Source organism: Callithrix jacchus, chromosome 15 (assembly GCF_049354715.1).
Source record: "Callithrix jacchus isolate 240 chromosome 15, calJac240_pri, whole genome shotgun sequence".
NCBI lineage: Eukaryota > Metazoa > Chordata > Mammalia > Primates > Cebidae > Callithrix > Callithrix jacchus.
The window spans coordinates 62,330,343-62,354,368 of NC_133516.1; the positions used below are offsets into that span (position 1 = coordinate 62,330,343).

General features: G+C 43.6%; 1 protein-coding gene and 1 long non-coding RNA gene across 4 annotated transcripts in view; both read left to right on the plus strand.

Moving 5' to 3' along the window:
* Positions 1 to 5,528, plus strand: part of EDEM1 (ER degradation enhancing alpha-mannosidase like protein 1) — a 33,274-nt gene extending 27,746 nt beyond the window's left edge. For all 3 annotated transcript variants that reach the window (XR_013527449.1, XM_035276167.3, XM_002758590.6), the window contains one exon: positions 1,403 to 5,528. Coding sequence is in view for 2 of the 3 variants with exons in the window: in XM_035276167.3 (XP_035132058.1) it covers positions 1,403 to 1,492 (90 nt within the window). In the remaining variant the exon portion in view is untranslated. The remainder of the gene's footprint in view (positions 1 to 1,402) is intronic.
* A 1,068-nt stretch (positions 5,529 to 6,596) lies between these two features.
* Positions 6,597 to 13,288, plus strand: LOC144579568 (uncharacterized). The gene is made up of 3 exons (XR_013527450.1): positions 6,597 to 6,719; positions 10,272 to 10,405; positions 12,126 to 13,288. It is a non-coding gene; the product is annotated as an uncharacterized LOC144579568 (long non-coding RNA).
* The last annotated feature ends 10,738 nt before the right edge of the window (positions 13,289 to 24,026 follow it).

Here is a 24,026-nt window from a genome sequence, read left to right on the forward strand (position 1 = left end):
TTCATAGACTGTGCCTCAGTGCTTTTCCATTAATGCCCCCGTGAAGGTCTTCACCATCAGTCTGTGAAGTAAATCGATAGGCCAGAGTGTAGATAACCACCCCTGCCCCCATTTTCATCAGGCCATGGAGTGCTGATCGAGTTGGCAAAGCATAATCAGGAGGAAGGGGAAGGAGAGTGAGAGGGAGAAGAGTTCATGACAGCCAGCGTTTACAGAACACATATCAGGGTTAACTTGTGCACCACTCTATACGCTTACGTAGGTTGACCTGTTTACTTCTCACAACAGCCCCGTGAGGGGTGGGTACTTTTAACATCTCCATTTTATAGATGAATAAAGGGAGGCACAGAGAAGTTTGAGTCTCATGGTGGAGCCAGGATTTGGACCCAGGCAGTGTCTTCTCTTTTAGGAAGGAGACATTTCTGACCTGCCACATTCACTAACAGATCTGATCCCATGATTTCAGGCACCAGGGATTCAGGCCGTCAGAAGGGCTCCCAGTTCTGGATAGGCGCATGGCCTAGTGAGGAGTCCACTTCCATCTTAGGCATTGTCTGTAGTGCTGTTGAAACACAGAGGGGAGGGAGTAATCTCCAGAGAAAATCAAAGTGGGATTCCAAGGAAGTCACTTGCTGGAGATCCTTGAAGGATGAGGGGATATCCCCAGAAAGGATGTTCAGGCAGAAGCAGTAGCACCTGCAAAAACAGAGGTGGCCTAGGGGGCAGTCAGGACCAATGGAAGGGCCTGCCAGTCTTGATCTTACCAGGGATGAGGAGCCAGGGTATAGTGAGTTCAGGTACAGGGCATGAGGAAAACGCTTCTCTCAAGATGAAGTGGATAATGAATGTATTTAGACAACTGCTTCCAGGGATATCACAGTTGGTTAGTTCTCAAGACGGGTATCTCCTCTGAGGACACAAAGCAGTGGGTGGGGGGCCTGAATTAAAAAAAAATAGTAGTCTTAAGCATTTAGAGTTTAGTTGTGAATGAGAAAAACATAGCTCAGAAAAACAGTATTTTCAAATAGCAGAAAAGTTTTCTGAAATTCTGGGTGGACTTAGGACTCCAGGAATGTGGCTTTCAATCCTGGCCACTAAGCAGTTGCTGTGATGCCTTTCAGCCTGCCTGGATCTGCCATTTCTTAATCTAGAAAGTGAGGATATTAGATTATGTAAGTGGTCCTCACCTGAGGGTGATTTTGCTCCTCAAGGGACCTTGGAAGTGTCTCCAAAGACTGTCCTACAGTGTGCAGGCAGCTCCCACAACAGTTATCTGCTTTTAAAGTTCAGTAGTTCCCAGGCTGAGAAACCCTGGATTAAGTCATCCAGTCACATTTTCTAAAAGATCAACTTGTGAGTTTTTAATTCAGAATTTAATTTTCCCTTGTTTATGTCTTTCTAGTGCAATCGTGTACCTGATGAGAGGAGGTACTCCCTACCTTTAAAGAGCATCTACATGCGACAGATTGACCAGATGGTTGGCTTGATTTGATCTGCTCTCTGTGAGGCCTCATCTTGAACCAGACCTTAACAACCGAACCCAGACCATGCCAAAGTCCAGTCTGAAATGGAAGGGGATAGAAGTCTCACTGTCCATGATGGTGTAGGAATTTCTGTGCAGCGCCTCACCACATCTGGTTAATTCGTGCACACTTCACTGTTTCTCTCCTGTAAAATAAAATGCCCTGTTAAGGATATAATTTGAAGTGAGAAGGTACATGGAAATTGGCCTCTTATGACATGCTGCTGTTATAAGCACAATAGATGGGGCATCTTTGGATTGATGTTCACAGCTTTATACTTTAGAACCTAAGTCTCTTCACTTTGCTAGTATCTGCTATACTGGAGTATTGCTACTTTAAAAACATTTTTATTACTTATATTTATTTTTTTTGAGACAGGGTCTTGATACTTTTTTGAGACAGGGTTACCTGGGTTCAAGTGATCCTTCTTGCCTCAGCCTCTCATGTAGCTGGGATTACAGGTGTGCACCACTGTACCTGGCTAGCTACTTCTTTGTTAGAGGATTGGAAGTAAAATTTCTGCAAAAGGGCCTGTGGTTAACTTGGTGTCCCTACTTAATTGCATTGAAAATGTCATCCTTTCTGTTACTGGATAACTAGGCTCTGCCCCTGATATCCAAGCATGATTTTGGATCACATGGGGGAAAAAAGTCATCTACTTTTTCATGTATGCCCCAAGTAAGCTTCACAGTGTTACAAATTATTTGCTTAGGAATAATGGCCTTAACCAGAATTCTTAACAGATAGTCACTTAAGTTATTATGTCATGGTCTAAGAGGTTAACTGATAGATCTTTTGGATGGTATTTTGCATTTTGAATATGAACTTACCTGAGGAACTCCCATAGTTCCAGAACCAGGTGCCTTTTAGGGAGAGAACAATACCTAAGATCGTCAAGCTTCCATCTTTCTTATATTTCCTAAGCAAGGATTCTCAGTTCTGACCGTGTTTGGGTTAGAGTTCTGTTTTGTTTTTGTTTACTATGTCTAGTGCCAATTAGCTAAATCAGGGAGAAAGAAATGATCACACAACTTTTTAGTATCCTTGAGCCATTTCTCTGTGTAACACAGGCTATAGATTAGTGCCTTATAGGGTTTTGGTTTTGGCCACTGAATATCACAGCTACTGCTGTGTTTTCAAGAGGCCTGTTTAGCCACATGGTGGGACCATGATGAAAGGGGGATGGAAATTGGCCAGTCTTTGCCTTCAACCTGTGTAAGTAAGCATGTAAAAGGAGGAAGTTGTGCTAAAATGCCTTCTTTCTTTTTTTGTTATTTTCTTAGCCAGAACATCTCTATTGGAACCCACACTGGTATGTACCTGCTACTCCTACACAGTGGAGCAGGGTTGACCTCTAGTCTAGCTTCCATGAAGCCTCATGGGTGGAAATGCATTCTGGTAGAAAGAATAGGAAATCCCTAAAACTTCCAGCCTCGCATGCCACAGTTCTCACCTGCCACTGTTTGCCCACCTCTAAGGATTTCATGTACATCTTTTCAAAGCTAAAAATAAACACTGTCTAAGCTTATGTTGCATTTTTATTCAAAAGGGAGAAATCCTATTCCTTTTTGAAAATTTTAAGTGTTAATGGTTTTAAAAATAGATAATGTAGTTCAGTTCTTTGAGATTTTTGAAAAGAGGATTTTCAGTAATGTATCATCTCTGTCTTTTAAACATTTATTACATAGTTGTTTTAAAATAGAAAAAATAAAATGCTTCTATTTTACCTTTTTCATTTCAGAAGCACTATTCTGTTTATTAACAGTGTCCCATCTACTGCATAGAAAACTTTGAGAATAGTATATATATTTTAAATGTTTTCATTGACTCACTAAAAATGTTAAATGCATATACACGCATACACATGAGCATACTTGTACCTTTGTCTCTGGGCAAACAGAGGTGGGACTGTTAGTGGCCCATTTGGGAAAATAGAGCACCTCAGAGAAGGAGGTGAGTTCTTCATGCCTGTGATTTCTCTTTTGGCGCTCCCCTCCTCCTGCTGTGGCTTCCATGGTGGCAGTGGTGGGTAAGCACTCCAGTATTCTCTTATTGAGGTGCTTTGCCTGTCACTTGAGCAAGCTCGGGCATTCCTTCCTCCTCATGCTCCTGGAATAGGGAACAGGGATCTCGTGCTTGCAGTGCACAGAGTGCCACAGGTGCCTCTCAGGGGCCACAGGCTGCCAGGAAACATGTTTTATGTTAAGTCACAAACCCTCTTGAGTTCTGGGTACTGGAATTCATACCAATGGGTGAGACTGAGGGTGAATGAGTTAGTGCATATTAATCTTGGTTGTTGAGCTTCCAGACCTACCCAGTCCAAAGTTTGATGCTATGTAGTCAGTGGTTTGTGGGGCTGGATGCCAGAAGTCTGTCTAGTGCCCATTGTAAAAAGAAGGTTTGTGGAGCCAGCTTCAAAGGTTACTTGTTTTCTTTTTGAAAATCAGAATATCAACAACTGTGATATATCCTGCAGGGCTTTTGCAGTTTCTTCTTTTCTGCTTTCTGAATTACTGGGTAGAGAGTGGCTGAGGAGGAGATTGCCAGAGAAGTTGCCTTGCTCAGTGCTTTGCCCCAGGAATGCCTTGAATCTGAGTGGACTTCATCCTTTGCAGCAGCTTTGAGCCTGGCTCGTTTTCCTATTCCCATGTGTAGCTACTGTCTAGTGTCAGCTTTGCTCAATGTGACGGAAGCATTTTGCAGAACTGTTGTAGAAAGCTGCCTTATAGTTGGCTTGATGAAGCATAATTCTTTCACAACAAGCTTACAAATCATTACAGGGCAGGCTTAGCTACTTGAGTTGATGTGGCTGAGAAATCCCTTCTGGAAGAATAAATGGCAAGGAAGGGTTTTCTGGCACTCCAGGTGCACTGGCCATTGTGAAAAACAGCTTCTGTTTTCAAATCTTCCCTTATTTTTGTTATTTTTATTTTTTTTCCAGCGCTTGGACCAGAACTTATTCATTGTAACTGAATCCCCAGGTTCTGATGATGTCCTGGGCATTTCTTGTCTTAGATCATGGAGTGTGCATGTGACACTTAAATAATTTTCTGTGTATTTAAAGAAAACTGCACCAGGATAGTGTCTGTGCACATGACTGTTGGAGGAAAGTATAGGAAGTACATGGTTTGGTAAGTGCCGTTGTGCAATCTGAGGGCCTTACTTCTTCCTCCCCTTCTCCCTTCTTTCCACCAAAAGAAAATATTCCTCTTAATGATTTCTTAGTTCAGTTTACTGAATCATTGCCACCTGTAATTTCTCTTTGGATTGTGTAGACTCAACATGAGACATTCCTTTCTGCTTTCTGGAGGGCTCCAGAGGCCTCTCTTTGATAATTTTTTTTCGTCTGTTGACAAAAGCAACAATCTTTTTTCAAATTTAGCGCTGGTGAAAGTGATTACCTTAGCCACAGGGTGACTGAGCAGGGACTTTAGAAGAAAATCCTGAGCTTTCCTGTCCATTCCCAGACATCCAGCTCCTATTCTAGTGCCTCTTCCCTGCAGGGCAGGGACCCCTTGGGAAAATGAGGAGGTGGGGTGGGCTGCGCCATGTGTCCCAGGTTTCGCAGGGCTCAGGGTTATGCTCCCGCTTGAATCTGGTAAAAATGTCGAGAACCTGTGGAACTCCCTGATTCTATACCCTCTTCCTTCTTTCTGCGAGGCAGAGGAATAATATTTTTAAAGCTTATTTTGTTTTAGTTTTAAATAGCAAAACACAAGCTGCATAAGAAAGGCAAACCTTTTTACAAGTGTAGAATTGGAAACTCTGGAAAAACTTACTGAAATACACAAATGCTTCTCTCTCTCATGTGCAATATGCTTTGTAACTGTAGATTATATTTTATGTTTAATCTGTAAATAAGAAATGTATTTAAATTAAAAGGGAGCTTTTTGTAAAAGGACCAAATGTTCTTTTATAAATGTAATAAGGAATACCTTGCTCTTTAAAATTTATTAGGATTTTTATGAGTAATTTTTATTAAAATATTCTTTTTTTGAGTTGTCACTTTGTTTCTCTTTTATGCACTCATGTCGACACATTACATTCAAGACAAGGGAGAAGAACTTCTAAAGGAACTGCCCATCTAGATGAATAAAACCTGTTTGCTTTTTATAGCTAAGCCCTGAGTAATGCCTCCCCCATGGAATTCCACTACATTTTTGTGTCACACTCTTGTAATAAATGCATTTCACTTGTGGGTCAGAACTGCTTTTCATGACTTTGTCCCAGCCTTGGCCTTCCACTCTGCACTAGCCTCCTTTCTCTTGGCCACTGTCATTCTCTATTCTTATTGTCAATTAGCTGAGTATATCTGGGGTCTGAAACCAGTTCTCTGTGTTATCATGAGCAAGGCACTTCATTTCTCCTCACCGCTGAGAGCAGTGGCACTTCACAGTCTATGTGGGTGCAGTGGCCCATGGGAAGCGTGTGGGTGGAACGTTCTGGAGGGTTAGCCTCCTTCCCTGTGTTGCCACTGGGGTCCATGATGGGATATTGAGGAAGAGAGCTGCTCCTGCTCTGTGACATCTCAGTGTCCTAGCTTTGGTCACAGACAATTCTGATGGGCCTTTTTTTTTGAGACAGGAGTCTCTCTCACCCAGGCTGGAGTGCAGTGGCACGATCTCTGCTCACTGTAACCTCTGCCTCCCAAGTTTAAGTGATTCTCCCGCCCCAGCCTCCTGGAATAGCTGGGACTACAAGTGCACACCACCACACCTGGCTAATTTTTGTATTTTTGGTAGAGACAGGGTTTTACCATGTTGGCCAGGCTGGTCTCAAACTCCTGACCTCAGGTGATCTGCCCGCCTTGGCCTCCCAAAGTGCTGGGGTTACAGGCATGAGCCACCATGCTTGATGGACCTTTTTAAAGGCCACAAAGCATGACAGGGCAAAGGAGAGACTCGAGGCTGGAAACAACTTGCTCACATTGAGCTCTACTATTGTGAGGGGTGATGGAGTTGTGTTTGTGAAGTCTCGTGGGTTTGTGATCTTGGCCAAAACGAAGCAAGCCTAGTAGGCCAAGAGACCAGGTCAAGAGCCGCAGGTACCGACTCATCCCTGCCTTCCTGTTCCAGGCTGCCTCAGTAGTGGGAGCACCAGGCCTCTGCCATCTGTGGAGCAAGTGGAGCCCAGCAGTCCTGTGTGAATACTGCAGTCAGTGTCGGGTGGAGTATGGGGACTCTGGGCCATACCATGGTGGGTACAATCTCAAATCTATCCCTAACTAAGCTGTGTGCCTTGGGCAAGTTACAGAATTGTTGTCCTCAGTTTTCCTGTCTAGTAAATGGGTTGATAATAATAGTTCATACTCATAGGGTAGTTCTGAGGACTGTGTGGATTAATATGGATAAGGTACTTAATGAGGTATCTAGCATGGTAGGCTCTGCGTGTTTCCTATAATTATGGTCCAGTTGGATTTGACATCCAGGATCAGACCTAAGGCTTAAATAGGGATGGTGGAGGAAGAGTAAGAACATGGACTGATGATGGGGAGCCTGGGCTGTCCTCCTGGCTTTGTCCTGGATGTGTGGCTTAGGTCAAAGCACTCGCCTTCACACAGTTTCCTCACTTTTAAAATCAGAGATGATAGCACATCAACTCCTGGGGTCCCTGTGATGGCAAAATGAATCAGCAGCTAAACTTGTGAGCGTGTGAGGTGGCAGCTGCTAAAATGTTTACTTGTTGTGCCTCTTTGTCCCTTAAAGTTTTGTTTTCCTTCTTAAAATGTAATCAAGGAAGTCAGCTAATGTCTCCGTAACTCAGAAACCCAGACCAGGAGGTGCAGCGTGGTTTGGGTCTGGGTGGTTACCTCTGCTCCAGTACTCCACTCAGTCTTTGCGCTTCAGTGTCTGGGGCAGTCTGCTAGTTGGTAGCCTGCAGAATGAAGAGTGTCTCCCCACCGTGTGTGTGTGTATGTGTGAATGCTCTCCCCCCCACTCTGGCTGTGTGTGTGTGTGTGTGAACACTGCACCACTCTGGCTGTGTGTGTGTGTGAACGCTCTCCCCCAACTCTGGCTGTGTGTGTGTGTGAACACTCTCCCACCACTCTGGCTGTGTGTGTGTGTGTGTGTGTGTGTGAACGCTCTACCCCCACTCTGTGTATATGTGTGTGAACACTCTCCCCCCACTCTGGCTGTGTGTGTGTGTGTGAACGCTTTCCCCCACTCTGGTTGTGTGTGTGTGTGAACGCTCTCCCCCCACTCTGGCTGTGTGTGTGTGTGCGTGCGTGTATGTGAACACTCTCCCCCACTCTGGTTGTGTGTGTGTGTGAACGCTCTCCCCCCACTTTGGCTGTATGTGTGTGAACGCTCTCCCCCCACTCTGGCTGTGTGTGTGTGTGTGTGTGCGTGTGTATGTGAATGCTCTCCCCCCACTCTGGCTGTGTGTGTGTGAACGCTCTCCCCACACTCTGGCTGTGTGTGTGTGTGTTTGTGCCCTCACGTGCATGTGTGTATGGTTTAAAAGCCTGTTACATTCAAACCTCACCAGGTCCTGAGCAGTAAATTCTATTATTCCATTTCTCCAGCTGAGGACACTGTAAAGTAAACAATCTTGCTTCTGGTCACAGCTGAACCAACTGGAGGCAACAGCCTCAGGCTCTCTTTTAGCTGCTGTCAATCTTAAGTAACAAAATTCAGAAAATATGATTAAGTGTATTAGATATACGATTAAGACTTTATCAGAGCCCAAAGCTGGGAATAACTATCCAGGGAACACAGACTCCGGACAAATGGGGTCAGTGCTCCCAAGTTAGAAGTTAAGAGTCATGCTTACATAGGCAGAAGACAAACATATTTAGTAGGATTAAAACATACTCTGGTATAAGGATGGTTTATGAGTTACAACAGTTGAATTTACACAGTTTCTTTTCTGTACAGCTTGTTTTTATTTTCCTTTCTAATTTAAGAGTGCATTTAACATTCCTTCTCAAGACAGAGTGATAGTCCTGAAGTCTGTGTGAGAAAGGTAAGAGGGAAGTTAATCTATACTGAAGATCAACAGTGAAGAGGGAAGGAGTCTTCCCTGGTGCCCTTTACAACATTTTACAAAACAATGTAGGAAAGGAAGGAGAGTCATCTATAGTCAGCAAAATAAAGATTATAGCTGCCTGAACTCAGGTCCCACAAACATATTTCCTTAAGGCTCAAAATATTTTAATGTTCCAACAGCTTAAATTTTGAATTACTTCTTTTCTTTTCTTTTCTTTTTTTTTTTGAGACGGAGTGTCGCTCTTGTTACCCAGGCTGGAGTGCAATGGCGCGATCTCGGCTCACCGCAACCTCCGCCTCCTGGGTTCAGGCAATTCTCCTGTCTCAGCCTCCTGAGTAGCTGGGATTACAGGCATGCGCCACCATGCCCAGCTAATTTTTTTGTATTTTTAGTAGAGACGGGGTTTCACCATGTTGACCAAGATGGTCTTGATCTCCTGACCTCGTGATCCACCCGCCTCGGCCTCCCAAAGTGCTGGGATTACAGGCGTGAGCCACTGCACCCGGCTGAATTACTTATTTTCATGGTGTCATTGTGGATGGTTTGGTTCTAGCCTCCGTGTGAAGAGAAAGGATATCCCTGTCTCTCCCCAGACAGAGTAGCTCAACCTTTGTTCGGAGACCCGAGTGGCCCCTCCCCAGTGCTGGAGGGACGAGGCTGGGACTGGGTTGCCCACCTGCTTCTGGCTTCCAGGAAGCCCAGCACCAGGCCCTCTGCAGATGCAGGAAATGAAGACCCCAGAAGGCACACTATGAATGCCCTTTCTCCACAGTTCAGAATATTCTCTCTGCCTGTATTGGGGAGTGGGAAGAAGGTTTGGGGGTCTACACTGCCCCACACCACAGAGAACTTTTTGAAGAGCTTAGTTCTCAAACATCCACCTTTCCAAGGTAGAGTCTCTCATCATGGGGTGCTTTTAAGAAGCTCTCCTCCATGGCTGGGTGCCCTTCAGTGATGGGCTGGTCAAATTCTTGAAGAAAATGACCTGATGATTTGAAAAGCTTAACGTCTGCTTAGTAAGGCACCAAAAAGGACCGAGAGCCAGTTGCCATTGTTAGAAAATCCATCTGGACCACCCTAAACTGCTTTAGGGGGGTAAATACTGACATTTTAAAATAAAACTTTAAGTTATCCTTCCTTTTAAATATATTCATTGAAATCTATAAACCATTGCAATTTGTTACCCACCATCATCTATCAAAGAATACATTCCAATTTATTTATTGGGAATTTTAGATGGTTTCTTTTTCTGCTTGAATTGGTATTTACATTTTTTTCTCTCCATAGAATTTTATACTGATTTAATATATTTCAATTCTATGAAATCATTAACAATTCTTCCATGTTCATTTAGTTTCTAATCTAAAAAAGTCTTTAGAATTGAGCTAACATTATAATTAGTTATATAAACAACATATTTTGATAGTTATTAACAAAATAAAAATTTATTGGGAAAGTTTCATTTTGTTAAATGACAGGTTTGTTTTCCCACCTCTTTAACTGAATTGTGTGGCTGTGGATGAATACTGCTTACTGTCAGAATGAGATGGATTTCAACATGAATTATTCCTTTTTTTTTTTTTTTTTTTTTGAGACAGGGTCTTCCTCTGTTGCCCAGGCTAGAGTGCAGTGGAGTGATCATAGCTCACTGCAGCCTTGAACTCCTGGCTCAAGCAATCCTCTTACCTCAGCCTCCCAAGTAGCTGAGACTACAGGTGCATGCCACCATGCCTAGCTAATTTTTGTATTTTTTTGTAGGGATGGGCTCACCATGTTGTCCAGACTGGTCTCAAACTTTTGGGTTCAAGCGATCCTCCTGCCTCAGCCCTCCAAAGTACTGGGATTACAGGCATGAGCCCCTGCGTCCGGCCCTTATTTTTTATTTTCTGGAGGTAATGTATTTACACAAATAAGTGAAAGGAAATAGAGTTTTTATTATAGATATTAAATATGGATATCTATAGATAGATGTATTTTAATTATTTATACTTCTGAATAATGTCAAAATTTATATATACTTTATAATAAAAAGTTATTAAGAATTCTTTGCTGATAAATTAATTAGCCCCTCTTTCAGTTTTGTGGTAAGCAAAGACTTTGAAAACACTGACTTGCAAAAAGGTAGTTACTCAGCTATTAGAGTCATTCATTTTTGCAGTTTCTGGAACATATTCCAGAAAGGCCCTCCAAAACATATCAAGTGATTATCCATTGTACCCGTTATTTTATTTAGAGGAACTTACATAACCTGAAATATTCAGAAAGTGCTGGGAAATTTAAAAATACAGTTGACACTTAAACAACACTTAGGGACGCCAACCCTTGCTCAGTGGAAAATTCGTGTGTGTTAGCTTTTGACTCCTCAACTTAACCATTAATACCACTAATAGCCTAGAAGACTGGAAGCTTTATTGGTAATAGTCAGCTAGAACACATTTTGTACGTTATATGTATTATATATTATATTTATACAGTAAAGTAAGCTAGAGAAAAGAAAGTGTTACTTTAAAAATCATAAGGAAGAGAAACAGTATTTACTATTCATAAATAGAAATGGATCATCACAAAGGTCTTCATCCTCATCTTCACGTTAAGTAAACTGAGGAGGAGGAGGAAGAGGAGGGATTGTTCTTGCTGCCTCAGGGATGGCAGAGATGGAAGGGGTCACACAGTGTGTGTGTGTGTGTGTGTGCACGCGCGCGCGCGCGCGCTCGGATGTGCAAGTATGTGTGTGTTTAGCCAGGGTCTCTCACTGTCGCCAAGGCTGGAGTATAGTGGTGCCATCTTGGCTCGCGGTAACCTCTGCCTCCTGGGCTCAAGTGATCTTCCTGCCTTGGCCTCCAAAATTGCTGGAATTACAGGCATGAGCCACCATGCCTGGCCTGCCAGTATTTTAAACAGATATATGCAACACTTGAACTCACCACATTAGCAACAGGAGGTGGGTATAAAATTATTACAGTAGTCCAGCATGTACTACAGTTAATTTATGCAGTTATGATTTAATACTGCATCTTTACACTTAACTACATAAATGTACAGTGTGTTTGTGTTTTAATACATTTTCACTTTTTTTTCCTTAGAAGATATAGTAATAGTAACCTAAACATTTTAGCTTTTTATAAAAGATTCATGTGTATTTCATGGTAATAAATGATAAAATAGACTAGTAGCTACATATATTTTATGCATTCATTACACATCTTTTTCTTATTTTTTTCAATATTTCTAGCCTACAAGATTTGTCTTTTTCAAATTGTCAAAAATCTCCAAAAAATTTCCAATGTGTTTACTGAAAAAGATCTTTGTATTAAGTGGGGCTACACAGTTCAAACCCACATTGTACAAGGGTCTACTGTACTACTAACTTCAACACATCTTTGAGAATCCATTTTTTTAAAGTGCCTTTATCTTGTCACCTCCTTTAATTGTATTTGCATCAAAACCTCAGAGCTGTAGCTCTAGCTCATTCAATTTAGAGCATGTATCCATCATATAACTTAATTGGCTAAGCCAGTCCTTGTTTTCCAGCCAGTCAACCCTTCAGCCTTATTTGTTGAAGAGAAAAGTCTGGCTTCATTTCTCACTCTAATACTTGTATTGTAACAACAGGTCCTGTGCTAGCCATCTCATTTCTGAACTCCAAGATGGGGAGAAGCAGCAGGAAGCTTTCACAGTTTGCCACCTGAATGGAATGAGGCACCACAGCCTTGGTCTCCTGTGTCCCCATGGAACTCACCCTTCAGAGTCAAACTTTGTTTGCCAAAGGTGGAGATGAGAAGAGGAAAGATTGTCACATGGAAAATATTTCATGTCAACTCTTTGGTGCCCCATAGGTTTTTACACACTAGGGTTGTGTGCCGAGAGTGGTGGGATCCTGGGTTTGTGAGAGGCATGCCTTCTTTGTTAAAGCGGAAGAGGGGATTGGGAGTGAGAACTGGCAGGATGGTTTGGTCACAGGTCAGAACTCAAGCAGGTCGATTTTAGGGGAAAGTAAGTATATATGGATGTCGAGGATCTAGAGATTGGGTCCCTTAAATCCTGCGGTTCCCTGATGTTAGAGTGCCTCAGATTCACTTGGAATGTTTGTAAAAGCACAGTTTCCTGGGCTCCAGTCCAGGGTTTTTTGACTTGGGAGCTCGGAGTTACTGGGGCAGGGCCTGAGAATCTGCATTCCTAACAAATTCCCAGGTGGGACTGATGCTGCTGATCTGGGGACCACCCTCTGAGGCTCTGCCCTGGGAAAGTCTTGAGTACAAAGGCCACCATCCTCACTTTTCCATCTTGGCAGGGGTAGATCCAGGAGTGGGTGCTTTAAGAAAAACAATATGGGTGCAGTGGCTCACGCCTGTAATCCTAGCACTTTGGGAGGCCGAGACAGGCAGATTGCCTGAGCTCAGGAGTTTGAGGCCTGGTCAACGTGGTGAAACCCCATCTCTACTAAAATACAAAAAATTAGTAGGGCATGGTGGTGTGTGCCTGTAATTCCAGCTACCTGGGAGGCTGAGGCAGGAGAATCACATGAGCTTAGGAGGTGGGGGTACAGTGAGCCGAGATGGTGCCACTGCACTACAGCCTAGCAATAGGGTGAGACTCTGTCTCAAAAAATGGAAAGGAAAAATAATATGGAATTATGGGTGCAAAATTAGAAATGCAAAAGTGAACACATTTGAATGAGAAAAACCACAGAAAACACAAATATTAGAAAGCTGATAAATATCACAATAACAGAAAATTGACAAAAATAACAATGTTCTTATTAAAATTACCTGATGCACCTCTTTCGTTTCTGCAGTTTTTGGCTACATCTCTTTTGATGACTCTGTGTAATATGTGCATATTTTCTGGCTTGCATTTCTATTCCATTTCCCTGATACACACCCTCAACTCTTTGGTTACAGAACTCCAGCTTCCTGACAGCTAGAGCAAAGAAAAAGTTCTTGGCTGAGCCAAGTCTACCACTTTAAGTAGTTCTGTGCCACAGAGTTTATTGTAGGTACACTCCACCTTATTCCTGATTGCATTTTTTAAAAGCTGCTAAGATAGCAATAGCCAGCATTTATTGGATATTTATATGCCTAAAACGTAGCAAGCGTTTTCCATGCTTTATCTCAGTTAACACTTAGACTAGCCAATGAAAGAGATTCAATCATTACACCCGTTTTTGCACGCAAGGAAACTGAGGTTCAGAGTTCAGCATTAGCTCAAGTTCCCCAAGCTAGCAGGTGATAGAGCCAGGATTTGAACCCAGGCTGTCTGACTCCAGCACCCAGCTGTTACCCACTAGCTGTAATTGCACATCCTCCATAGAAGAGTTTGTTTTCTTTCTTTCTTCCTTTTTTTCTTGTTTTAAAGGCACATGCTCTCGCTGTAACCCAGGCTGGCATATAGTGGCACAATCATAGCTCGCTGCAGCTCAACCCTCAACTGCTTGAGGTAAGGCTCACCTTACCCTCCAGAGTGGCTGGAATTCAGGCACGAGTCACTGTGCCTAGCCAGTTTCTTTTCTTGTATTGGCCCTCAGTAAATGGATTAATATTAAACAGTGGTTTAGAATTTTAAAGAGTTTGTAAAGCTCTTCAAATAAAATATTAAAAAGTGGCCACATTTTTAAAGATTGCCCCCCACTCTGGCTGTGTGTGTGTGTGTGTGTGAATTTTAGCATTGCATGTGACAGTTTTCCAAATTATGAAATAGAGGTCAGAGTTCAGTTTGTTCTGGTTCACTGTTAAAAAAAAAGGCCACATACTCACCAAAATAAGGAAAAATAAAACAATGGGCATCATCCTGTGGAAGAGTCCACCAAGTATCTTGGGCTCCTCCAACCCTTTTTGTCCTGTTAGACCTATGCTGGCCTTATTCTTTCTTTACTTTACATGGGCACAAACTTAGATGAGGGGTTCCAGTGAGTTAGCAGTCTATTTTTGAATCGGAGTTCAAGTGCAAAGTCTAACTATCATGGCCCTATTTTGAAAGTAGTGTGGGGCCCAGGGAGAGCCTTCTCCTGGGTCCTCTTAAGATTCACCGAAAAATCAACTCAGAAAGGACAGATTAATTGGAGAAAAGGCACACACATTTATTTATTTATTTTTGTGTTTGAGACGGAGTCACACTGTCACCCAGGCTGGAGTGTAGTAGTGCAGTCTCAACTCACTGCCCCATCTGCCTCCTGGGTTCAAGCAATTATCCTGCCTCAGCCTCCCAAGTAGCCGGGATTACAGTTGTGTGTCACCACACCTGGCTAATTTTTGTAATTTTAGTAGAGACAGGGTTTCACCATGTTGGCTAGGCTGGTCTGAAATGTCCTGACCTTAACTGGTTCGCCCACCTTGGCCTCCCCAAGTGCTGGGATTACGGGTGTGAGTCACTGCACCCAACCACACACAGATTTATTTAACATGTATACGCAGGAGCCTTTAGAAGGGAGACCCAATGATACAGAGAAAATTATCCAATTTTATGCATAGGTTCCACAAGGTATGGACAGCTGTGTAGAGATATGATTGGACAAAAAAAGTGTGATCTGATGCTAATAGGTTGAGTGGAGAAACCCAGCAAGGCATGTCTATCTAGATTCTTCTTGGCTTCTCTGTGCATTGTTGCTTTCCTTCTGGGTGTGGGACAGGACCCTCTCTGGAATGGGGGTCTTGGGACCTGCTAAGAAGGTAGGGCGGGTAATTTTTAAAAACGTATTTTTAATTAATTTTTTTTGTTTGTTTTAGAGACAGGGTCTCACTATGTTATCCAGACTAATCTCAAACTCCTGGCCTCAAGCAATCCTCCCGTCTTGACCTCCCAAAACTCTGGGATTATAGGGTTAGCCACTGCAGCAGCTGGATAATTTCCTTCTTTATTTCTTTTTTTAAAAAAATATATTTGGGGTGTCACGATGTTGCTCAGGGTGGTCTTGAACTCCTGGGGTGGGCTCAAGTGATCCCAAAGCGCTGGGAATACAGGCATGAGCCACCACGCCTGGCCCAGATGCTTTCTTTATGGCTGGTTTTTACACAGAAAGGTGGAAGGAAAATTAGAGTAATATTTTTAAGTTTTATGGCTGGCTTTGGGGAAAAGGGGTTCTGGTTTCTGTGATGGCCTTCCTTGGAGAGGAGGGATTCTAGTTTCTATGGCTAGCCTTGGCAAGGGCAGTGGAAGTGAGAGAAGGGAGGGCAAGAGATCAGAGAGAAACTTTTCCTTCCGAGGCCTTCATTGTTGGGGTGTTGTTTTCTGAGCCAACAGTAGTGTTTGATGAAACACAGTGATGTGCACCACGCAATACCAGTGAGACTTGCTGGACCCCTGTGTCTCAAACACTGTGTCCTGTGCCCCTGCCCAGGCTTACCTGGGTGGTTTGAAGAGCACAGGGTAGGAAGGCTGCCGGCCAACAGGAAAAATAACTTTTCCTGCCCCCCTACAGAAGGTTCCTATATATAGGCTAAGATTTTAGGCATGCATTTTCATAAGCCATCCACTCTGAAATGGGCCATTTTCTACCAGTGGGCATCAAAATATCCCACGGGAGGACTGCAGTTAACAATAATACATGGCTTCACATAACTGAATGGAAGCTATTGAGCTTTCCCAACACAATGAAATGGTAATGTTTCAGATGATGGATATGCCGATTACCCCGATCTGATTACTATACATTATATGCATCAAAACATCACTATATACCCCATGAATATGTACAATTATTGTCAATTTTAAAAGTCCTATGCCATTTAGGTTAGAAAAAACAGTTGCAAATACTGTTCACTTCCACAAGAGACCACTATTGCTTCACTTTTTCTAACAGTGCGTTTAAAAAATACAGTTTGAAAAACTCAGTGGTACAGAAAAAAAAAATAGTGTTGTATGTTTTAAAGACAGTGTGTGCACAAATGTAATTTCATGGTCCTTGGGATCTTGTTTCTAAATCTTGGCTTCTGCCACTAATTGAAACAGGAGTAATAGTGATGACTACAATGATGACATTGTGTATTTCTTTCTATAGGGTTTAGTCCTAAGATCATAGATCTTTTTTTTTTTCGAGACTGATTTTTGCCCTGTTACCCAGGCTGGAGTGCAATGGCATGATCTCGGCTCACTGCAACCTTCACCTCCTGGGTTCAAGTGATTCTCCTGCCTCAACCTCCCAAGTACCTGGGACTACAGGCATGTGCCACCACACCCAGCTAATTTTGTATTTTTAGTAGAGATGGGGTTTCTCCATGTTGGTCAGGCTGGTCTGGAACTCTCCACCTCAGGTGATCTGCCTGCCTTGGCCTCCCAAAGTGTTGGGATTACAGGCATGAGCCACCACGCCCGGCCTGATCATAGCTCTTTTGTAGTATGTATTATACAGTTAACACAATTGGCCAGGCATGGTGGCTCACACCTATAATCCCAGCATTTCGGAGGCCAAGGCAGGAGGATGGTTTGAGCCCTGAAATTTAAGACTGCAGTGAGCTGTGATTGTGCCACTGCACTTCATCTTGGGAGACAGAGCAAGCCCCTGTCTCAGAACAAAACAAAATAAAACAACAAAACTAAAAAGACTCAATACTGTGGTGTCTCATTATTCTCACTTTCCAGAGAATAAAACTGAGCTTCAGGGAAATGCCCTGAACAAGTTGCATAGTTAGGTGGTGATATTTCATCACCGAGGATGAGTAAGAAGAGGTAGACATGGAGACCTATTATTTGGGAAGAGCATCTTCCTCAGCATTGAGTGGTTTAATTTTCATCCCATGAAACTGCTTTCTGCTTGATATGAAATCAGGTTGAAGATACAGCTTGGGAAGATGCCCAACGCCTCTCAGCACTCACAGAATGTTGCACAATTGGGAGTTTCCCGAGAGGAAAGCTTCTGCAGCCTCTCTTCACTAGCTTCTACTCTGGATGTTGCCAGCTTCCGGACCCATAGAGCCTCATCTTCTAGAGCCTCCTGCTAGTCTCTGCCCTGCCTGCAGTTTCCATTAACTCATTTGGCAGACAGAAGGCAGGATTTGGACTCGGTGTTGTTAGATTTGAATCTGGACTGTGCTCATTAGCTGGGTGAATTAGTAAAACTCTGAGTCTGTTTCTATCTGTAAATGGGGCTAATTGTAGCTGTTTCATAGGGTTTTGTGGGAGATTCAAGCCAGTATGTATATCAAGGGCCTGGCGTATGGTCGATAGGTCTTCTGAGCAAATCCTTCTTCCCTTCCTTCCTCCTTTGCCCTCCGATCAGCTCCCACTGTGGTCATTGTTCCCGGTTCTGACAGCACTTGACAGAATACTTGCTCTTGACCTATAGGGTTCTGGCACAACCTTATGGTTCTTGGGGCAGTGGTTGGCATGATTGCTAAACAATTGCTGGATGGCTTGGACAGAATCTGCACTGACCTGTCTCCTGGGGGTTGGGGGTAGAGGTTCTGAAGCTGGTGGTCAAAGGATCACAGTTTGAGAACCACAGCCTTGGGAGTTTCCTAGGGGAATCTGCACCAGAGGCTTGCCTTTGGGGACAGATTTAATCACACTTATTTAATTTGCAAATCTAGCTCCTCTAGGTGGCTCCCTGCTGCGCCCTCCTAGGGATGCTGCCATTCAGTAGTTGCTGTATCACCTTGGGAATAACTATTAGGAAATGCTGTCTTTGACAGCAGGAAGGCTGGGTTCTCAAACTTTGGTTTCTGGAGCCACAGCAGCATTGGTGGCAACCCTCGGGCCACCACCCAACACAAATTCATGGGCCCCACCCAACATTGAATGGGAAACTCCAAGGTGGGGCCCAGCAACCTTGCTGTAACAAGCACTCCAGTTGATCCCGCAGTCCATTGGCAGCCGCCCTCCTAATCCTGCAGATCTTGGAAACTATTTAGTCTCTTCCAATCTCTTCCAACCTTAGGCTGGTAGGGGTAATGGTGAGGGTGGGATTGTTCTTCACTCTTCTGAGTGTGCAGATGGTGAACATTTATTAAGCACCTACTAGGTGTGCTGATCACTGATCACTTGTTCTCCCCTCTAACTTGCCCATATATTTATAGTTGAGAGAGAAATTGGTGTTTAATGGTCTGTGATCCCGCCCACATCTCATGTTGAGTTGTAATCCCTAGTGTTGGAGGAGGGGCCTGGTGGGAGGTGCAAGGATAGTTCTAGTGAGATCTGTTTGTTTAAAAATGTGTGCCCCACCCCCCACGCCCGTTCTCTCTCTCCTGCTCAGGTTATGTGAAGTGTTGGCTTTCCCTTTGCCTTTGCCATGGTTGTAAGTTTCCTGAGGCCTCCCTAGAAGCTGAGCAGAGGCCACTATGCTTCCTGTACAGCCTGTGGAACTGTGAGCCAATTAAACTTCTCTTCTTTTTAAATACCCGGCCTCAGGTATTTATTTATAGCAGTGCCAGAATGACCTAATACAGTGTTTCTGATTCATTCTTTCTGTTATTCAACTTATTCATTCTTCTAGGTACTAGGGATATAGTGATGAGATTATGCCTTCACAGAAATAAATAAATACATACAGAAATAAATAAATGAATAAATACATGCAGAAATGAATGAATAATAAATACAGGCTATAATGCCAGTGGCAATAGCTTTGAGGGCAAAGCAGAGTCAGAGTATAGACTGTGGGAGAGGGGAATGGGGAAAGAGAAGAGGAAGCCACTTGCTTTTTCTTGGATGATGTAGAGGATGCATCTCTATTTGCCCTTTAATCCTTGCTCTGAGAAAATCACCATGATTTTCTTCCCACCCCTTCAGTTCAAAAGCCCCCATCCTTCTTACTTCCACAGTTTTAGGGATAGGCACATGACCCATTTCTGGCCAATCGAAGCATTCATCTCTCTGCCTCTAGCAGTGAATGCTTCTGCGGTGGGCACGAGTTGCCTAAAGGAGATCAGTTCTGGGGCCTTTCCTAGACACTACTGGAAAGAGAAATGAAAAGCCTGTCTTAATAACTGCTGATGTCATTGGGCTGGGAGGATTTAGGCTTGGAGTTTCTGGGGACTACGGAGAGGGAAGAGACTTCCTGAGAGACAAAGCCTACCTAGAGATAGTGGGGCTGAGAGGAAGAGAGAGTGGCTCCTCACAGAACCCTCTAGATTAGGGATCCCCGGCCCTGGGCCACAGACTGGTAATGATAGTGGTCCATGGCTTGTTAGGAACCAGGCTGCACAGCAGGAGGTGAGCAGCAGGTGAGCCAGGAAGCTTCAACTGTATTTACAGCCACTCCCCATGGCTCTCATTACCATCTGAGCTCCATGTCCTGTCAGATCAGTGGTGACATTAGATTCTCATAGGAGCACGAACCCTATTGTGAACTGTGCACATGAGGGATCTACATTGTGTACTACTTGCGAGAATCTAATGCCTGATGATCTGTCACTGTCTCCTGTTAACCCCAGATGGGACTGTCTAGTCATAGGAAATCAAGCTCCAGGCTCCTCTGATTCTACATTATGGTGAGTTGTAGAATTATTTTATTATATATTACAATGTAATAATAATAGAAATAAAGTGTACAATAATGTAATGTGCTCAAATCATCTCAAAACCACCCCACTTCCTCCCCACCCCTGGGTCTGTAGAAAAATTATCTTTCACGAAACTGGCCCTGGTGAAAAGGCTGAGAGGATTGCTGTGCTAGATCCAGGCATGCCTGAAGCACTTACTCCTGGACTTTTTAGTTTCATGAGCCCATATATTACATTTTTGGCAGAACTTGTTTCAGTCCTTTGGAACTCAAAGGGTCATAACATTAAACCCGAGGAGCATGCATTCAACACCGGTGTCTGCCACTTTCAGGGTGTCAATTGCCTCCTCTGCAAGAAGGGCTGATTGAGAGGCTGCAGGAAAGCGAGAGAATCTGTGAGGCTCTCAACCTGTGGCCAGCAGTGGGTGTTTAGTAACCGGTGGCTGGATTCCAGAAAAGAATAAGTTGTCAAGCTGATTTCTGTTACCTTAGCCTCATGGTGTTCATGTTTTGTGTTTAGGAAACACATGACTGAGTTCCCAGTGACAGAATGAGTGGCTGGTCTATTTTTTACCTCTATTCTGATACTCCAGATGGTACAGTGCACAAGTGTGCCGAGTAGAGACATTTTTCTTTTTCTCAATGAAATACAATTACATCGAATTCACAGCCCTGATGATATTCATTGTCTCAAATCACTGTGTTTCCTGCAGGTGGCTTGAGAGATGTATAATAAGACACTGATAAGGATTTTTTCTTTCTAACCTAAATTGTTTGCAGATAGATGACACCTTCTTAGGGCAGCACTTTCTCTCTTCTCAGAATTACAGAAAAGTCAGTGATTCTGGGGCCAATTTAGATTGCTTGTGGTTTTTGTTCCCCCGACATCCATCAATTTCAGAACAGATTTCTACGATAACGGAAGTAAGATTCTCTCAGTGCAGACATCCACATGATTTGCTTTTAATAATATGCAAAACAGGGGTGGAGATGAGGGAGCAAGGCTGCCAGGCTTGGCCTGCATAAATAAGCTTCAGATGGAGGAGGCAGGCAGCATTTCCTCCAGCTGAAAACAGCCCAACCAGATTGCAATCCCGACAGCCTGGGATGGGGGTGCCATGGGGTGAGGGCTCTGGAGAAGCAACTGGGACTGACCAGTCCTTAGACTGGGAATCTGCCCAAGTAACAGAAATAGCCCATTTCTGCATTTTAGCCATTTGGAGCAGTTGGTCTCTGCCTGTCACCACCATCCTCACTGTTAGCATCCATCTTGTGCTGTGTTTTTTAATCTTTCTTTTTATTATTGACCACCCTCAGGGAGTCTTTTTTAGAGTTTTCTTTCTTCCAATCCCTTCTAATCTCCCACCACATTAAAAAAAAAAAAAAAATATATATATATATATATATATATATAGAGAGAGAGAGAGAGAGAGAGAGAGAGAGAGAGAGAGAGAGAGAGAGAGAGAGAGAGAGACTCAGTCTCACTATATTGCTCAGGTTGGCCTTGAACTCCCAGGCTCAAGTGATCCTCTTGTCTCAGCCTCCCAAGTAGCTGGGATTACTCATGTGCACCACTGCACCTGGCAAATTTTAATACAACAGATGTACTATATACTTATTTATGTATTGTACGTATATCCATGTTTAACACAGAAAAATAATATTTCCTTTTTTGTCTCCCAGAACCATTTCTGTCCCTTTGGTGATATCACCCCATGAAGGATACAAGATTTAGTGTTTATTCTGTAAGCAACAGGCACTCTTCTGAGTGCTTACTTGTAACAACTGATTTCATACCATGACCCCATCAGATTTCCCCATTTCAAAGTTGGAGCATTGACACACGAGAAATGACTTGTTCAAAACCACAGACAGAGCTAGTAACTAGTTGCCTGGAGTTAACCAAAAAGCAAAGATTGAGGGAGCAGTTTCTATATGAGACTTTCCTCACTTCTGACACAAAATACAAGAAATTTCAGCCAACTACAAAGTGAGAGGGAGAAATCCTCTCCCTAGATGACCCTCAGGTTTGATAACTTGCTGACTCATGGAACTCATTGAGCGCTAGTGTGCTCACGATTACAGCTGATACCCGGAAACGGATAAAGATTAATTAGGCAAAGGAAGAGAAGCATAGAACAGAGTTTGGAAGAGCTGCAAATGGAAATCTTACTTTGTTTTCTTGTATTTTGCCCTCCTGGCAGTGATATGTGAGTATTGCCAACCAAGGGATGCTCACCTAAGCTTTGGTGTATTTATCAGGGCATAATTATGTAAGCATAATTGATTGATTGATTGCCTACATTAACAGTTCCCAACCTTTTTGGCACCAGGAATCAGTTTCATGGAAGACAATATTTTCACAGACAGGGTTGGGGAGATGGTTTCAGGATGAAACTGTTTGACCTCAGATCATCAGGCATTAGTTAGATTCTCAGAAGGAGCACGCAACCTAGATCCTGTGCATGCACAGTTCACAACAGGGTTTGCTTTCCTGTGAGAATCTAATGCCACTGCTGATCTGACGGAAGGCGGAACTCAGCTGGTAATGCTCACTGGCCTAAGGCTCACCTCCTGCTCTGCAGCCCAGTTCCTAACTGGCCACAAACTAGTACTGGTCTGTGGTCTATGGGTTGGGGACCCCCTGGCCTGCGTGGTTGAACGTGGAACTAATTCTTCAGGTCAACTGATACAGCTTGGGCAAAGGCCCCCCTCAATCACAGGGTTGGGCTAACCCCCACCCCCACGAATGTTCGCCCCCTTCCCTAAGATCTGGTGTGGCCAGACCACACCCTAAACAAAAGAATTCTTCTCTCCAAGCCTTCAGAAGGAAACAGCCCTGCTGACACCTTGACTTTAACTCAATCTACCTGATTTGGGACTTCTGGCCGTCAGAAATGTAAGAGAATATATGTGTGTTGTTTTAAGTTATGAAATTTGTGGTAATTTGTTTCAGCATTTTGGGAGGCTGAGGCAGGTGGATTGCTTGAGCCTAGGAATTTGAGACCAGCTTGGGCAACACTGTCTCTACAACAAATACAAAAATTAGTTGGGTGTGGTGATGCACACCGTAGTCCCAGCTTCTTGAGGGGCTGAGATGAGATCACTTGAGGCAAGGAGGTGGAGGTTGCAGTGAGCCAAGATTGTGCCACTGCACTCTAGCCTGGGTAATAGAGCGAGACGCTGTCTCGAAATTCTAGTACTTTATTACAGCAGCCATAGGAAATGAATACAGGAGACACAGAGAAGTTGAATATTTGTCTGAGGCCCTAGGGCTAGGAGGTAGCTGTTCTAGAATTTTAACATAGACCTCCCAGACTCCAAAGCCTAGTTCTCCCATCTACAGTCCAGAGATGGCCTGTTCAAAGCCTACAGGCTTGGCACTTCAGTCCTGCATCAACGTCAACTATTGCTAATTGATCCTGTTTTTTTTTTTTTTGAGATAGAGTTTTACTTTGTCACCCAGGCTGGAGAACAACGGTGCAATCTCGGCTCACTGCAACCTCTGCCTCCCAGGTTAAAGTGATTCTCCTGCCTCAGCCTCCTGAGTAGCTGAGATTACAGGCGCCTGCCACCATTCCCAGCTACTTTTTGTATTTTTAGTAGAGATGGGGTTTCATGATGCTGGCCAGGCTGGTCTCGAACTCTTGACCTCAAGTGATACACCTGCCTCAGCCTCCTGAAGTGCTGGGATTATAGGCATGAGCCACTGTGCTTGGCCTGATCCTGCTTTTTCTTTTTCTTTTTAACTGATCTGAAGATAAGGATCAGAATCCTTGTTGACATGATCCTCTTGGCAGCCACTAGCTGTAAGCACTCAGGGATGGCCTGGGATCAGTCTACCACCTTGAGACTGTAAGACAAATAGTAGCACCATTCTTGAGCAGTTCTCTTCCATTTTTCTCCCGGAGTCTGTAACGCCAGTTCACTTAACAGTAACAAATACTCCTTATAGGATGCTGTTTGCACTTCCTGACACTGAACTCTTTTACAGTTGGCCTTTACCAACTATGATTAATCAAATGTTCTAACTCTTGGCATACATCCTGGAGGACCAGCTCTTTCAATGGTGCCTGGCATCA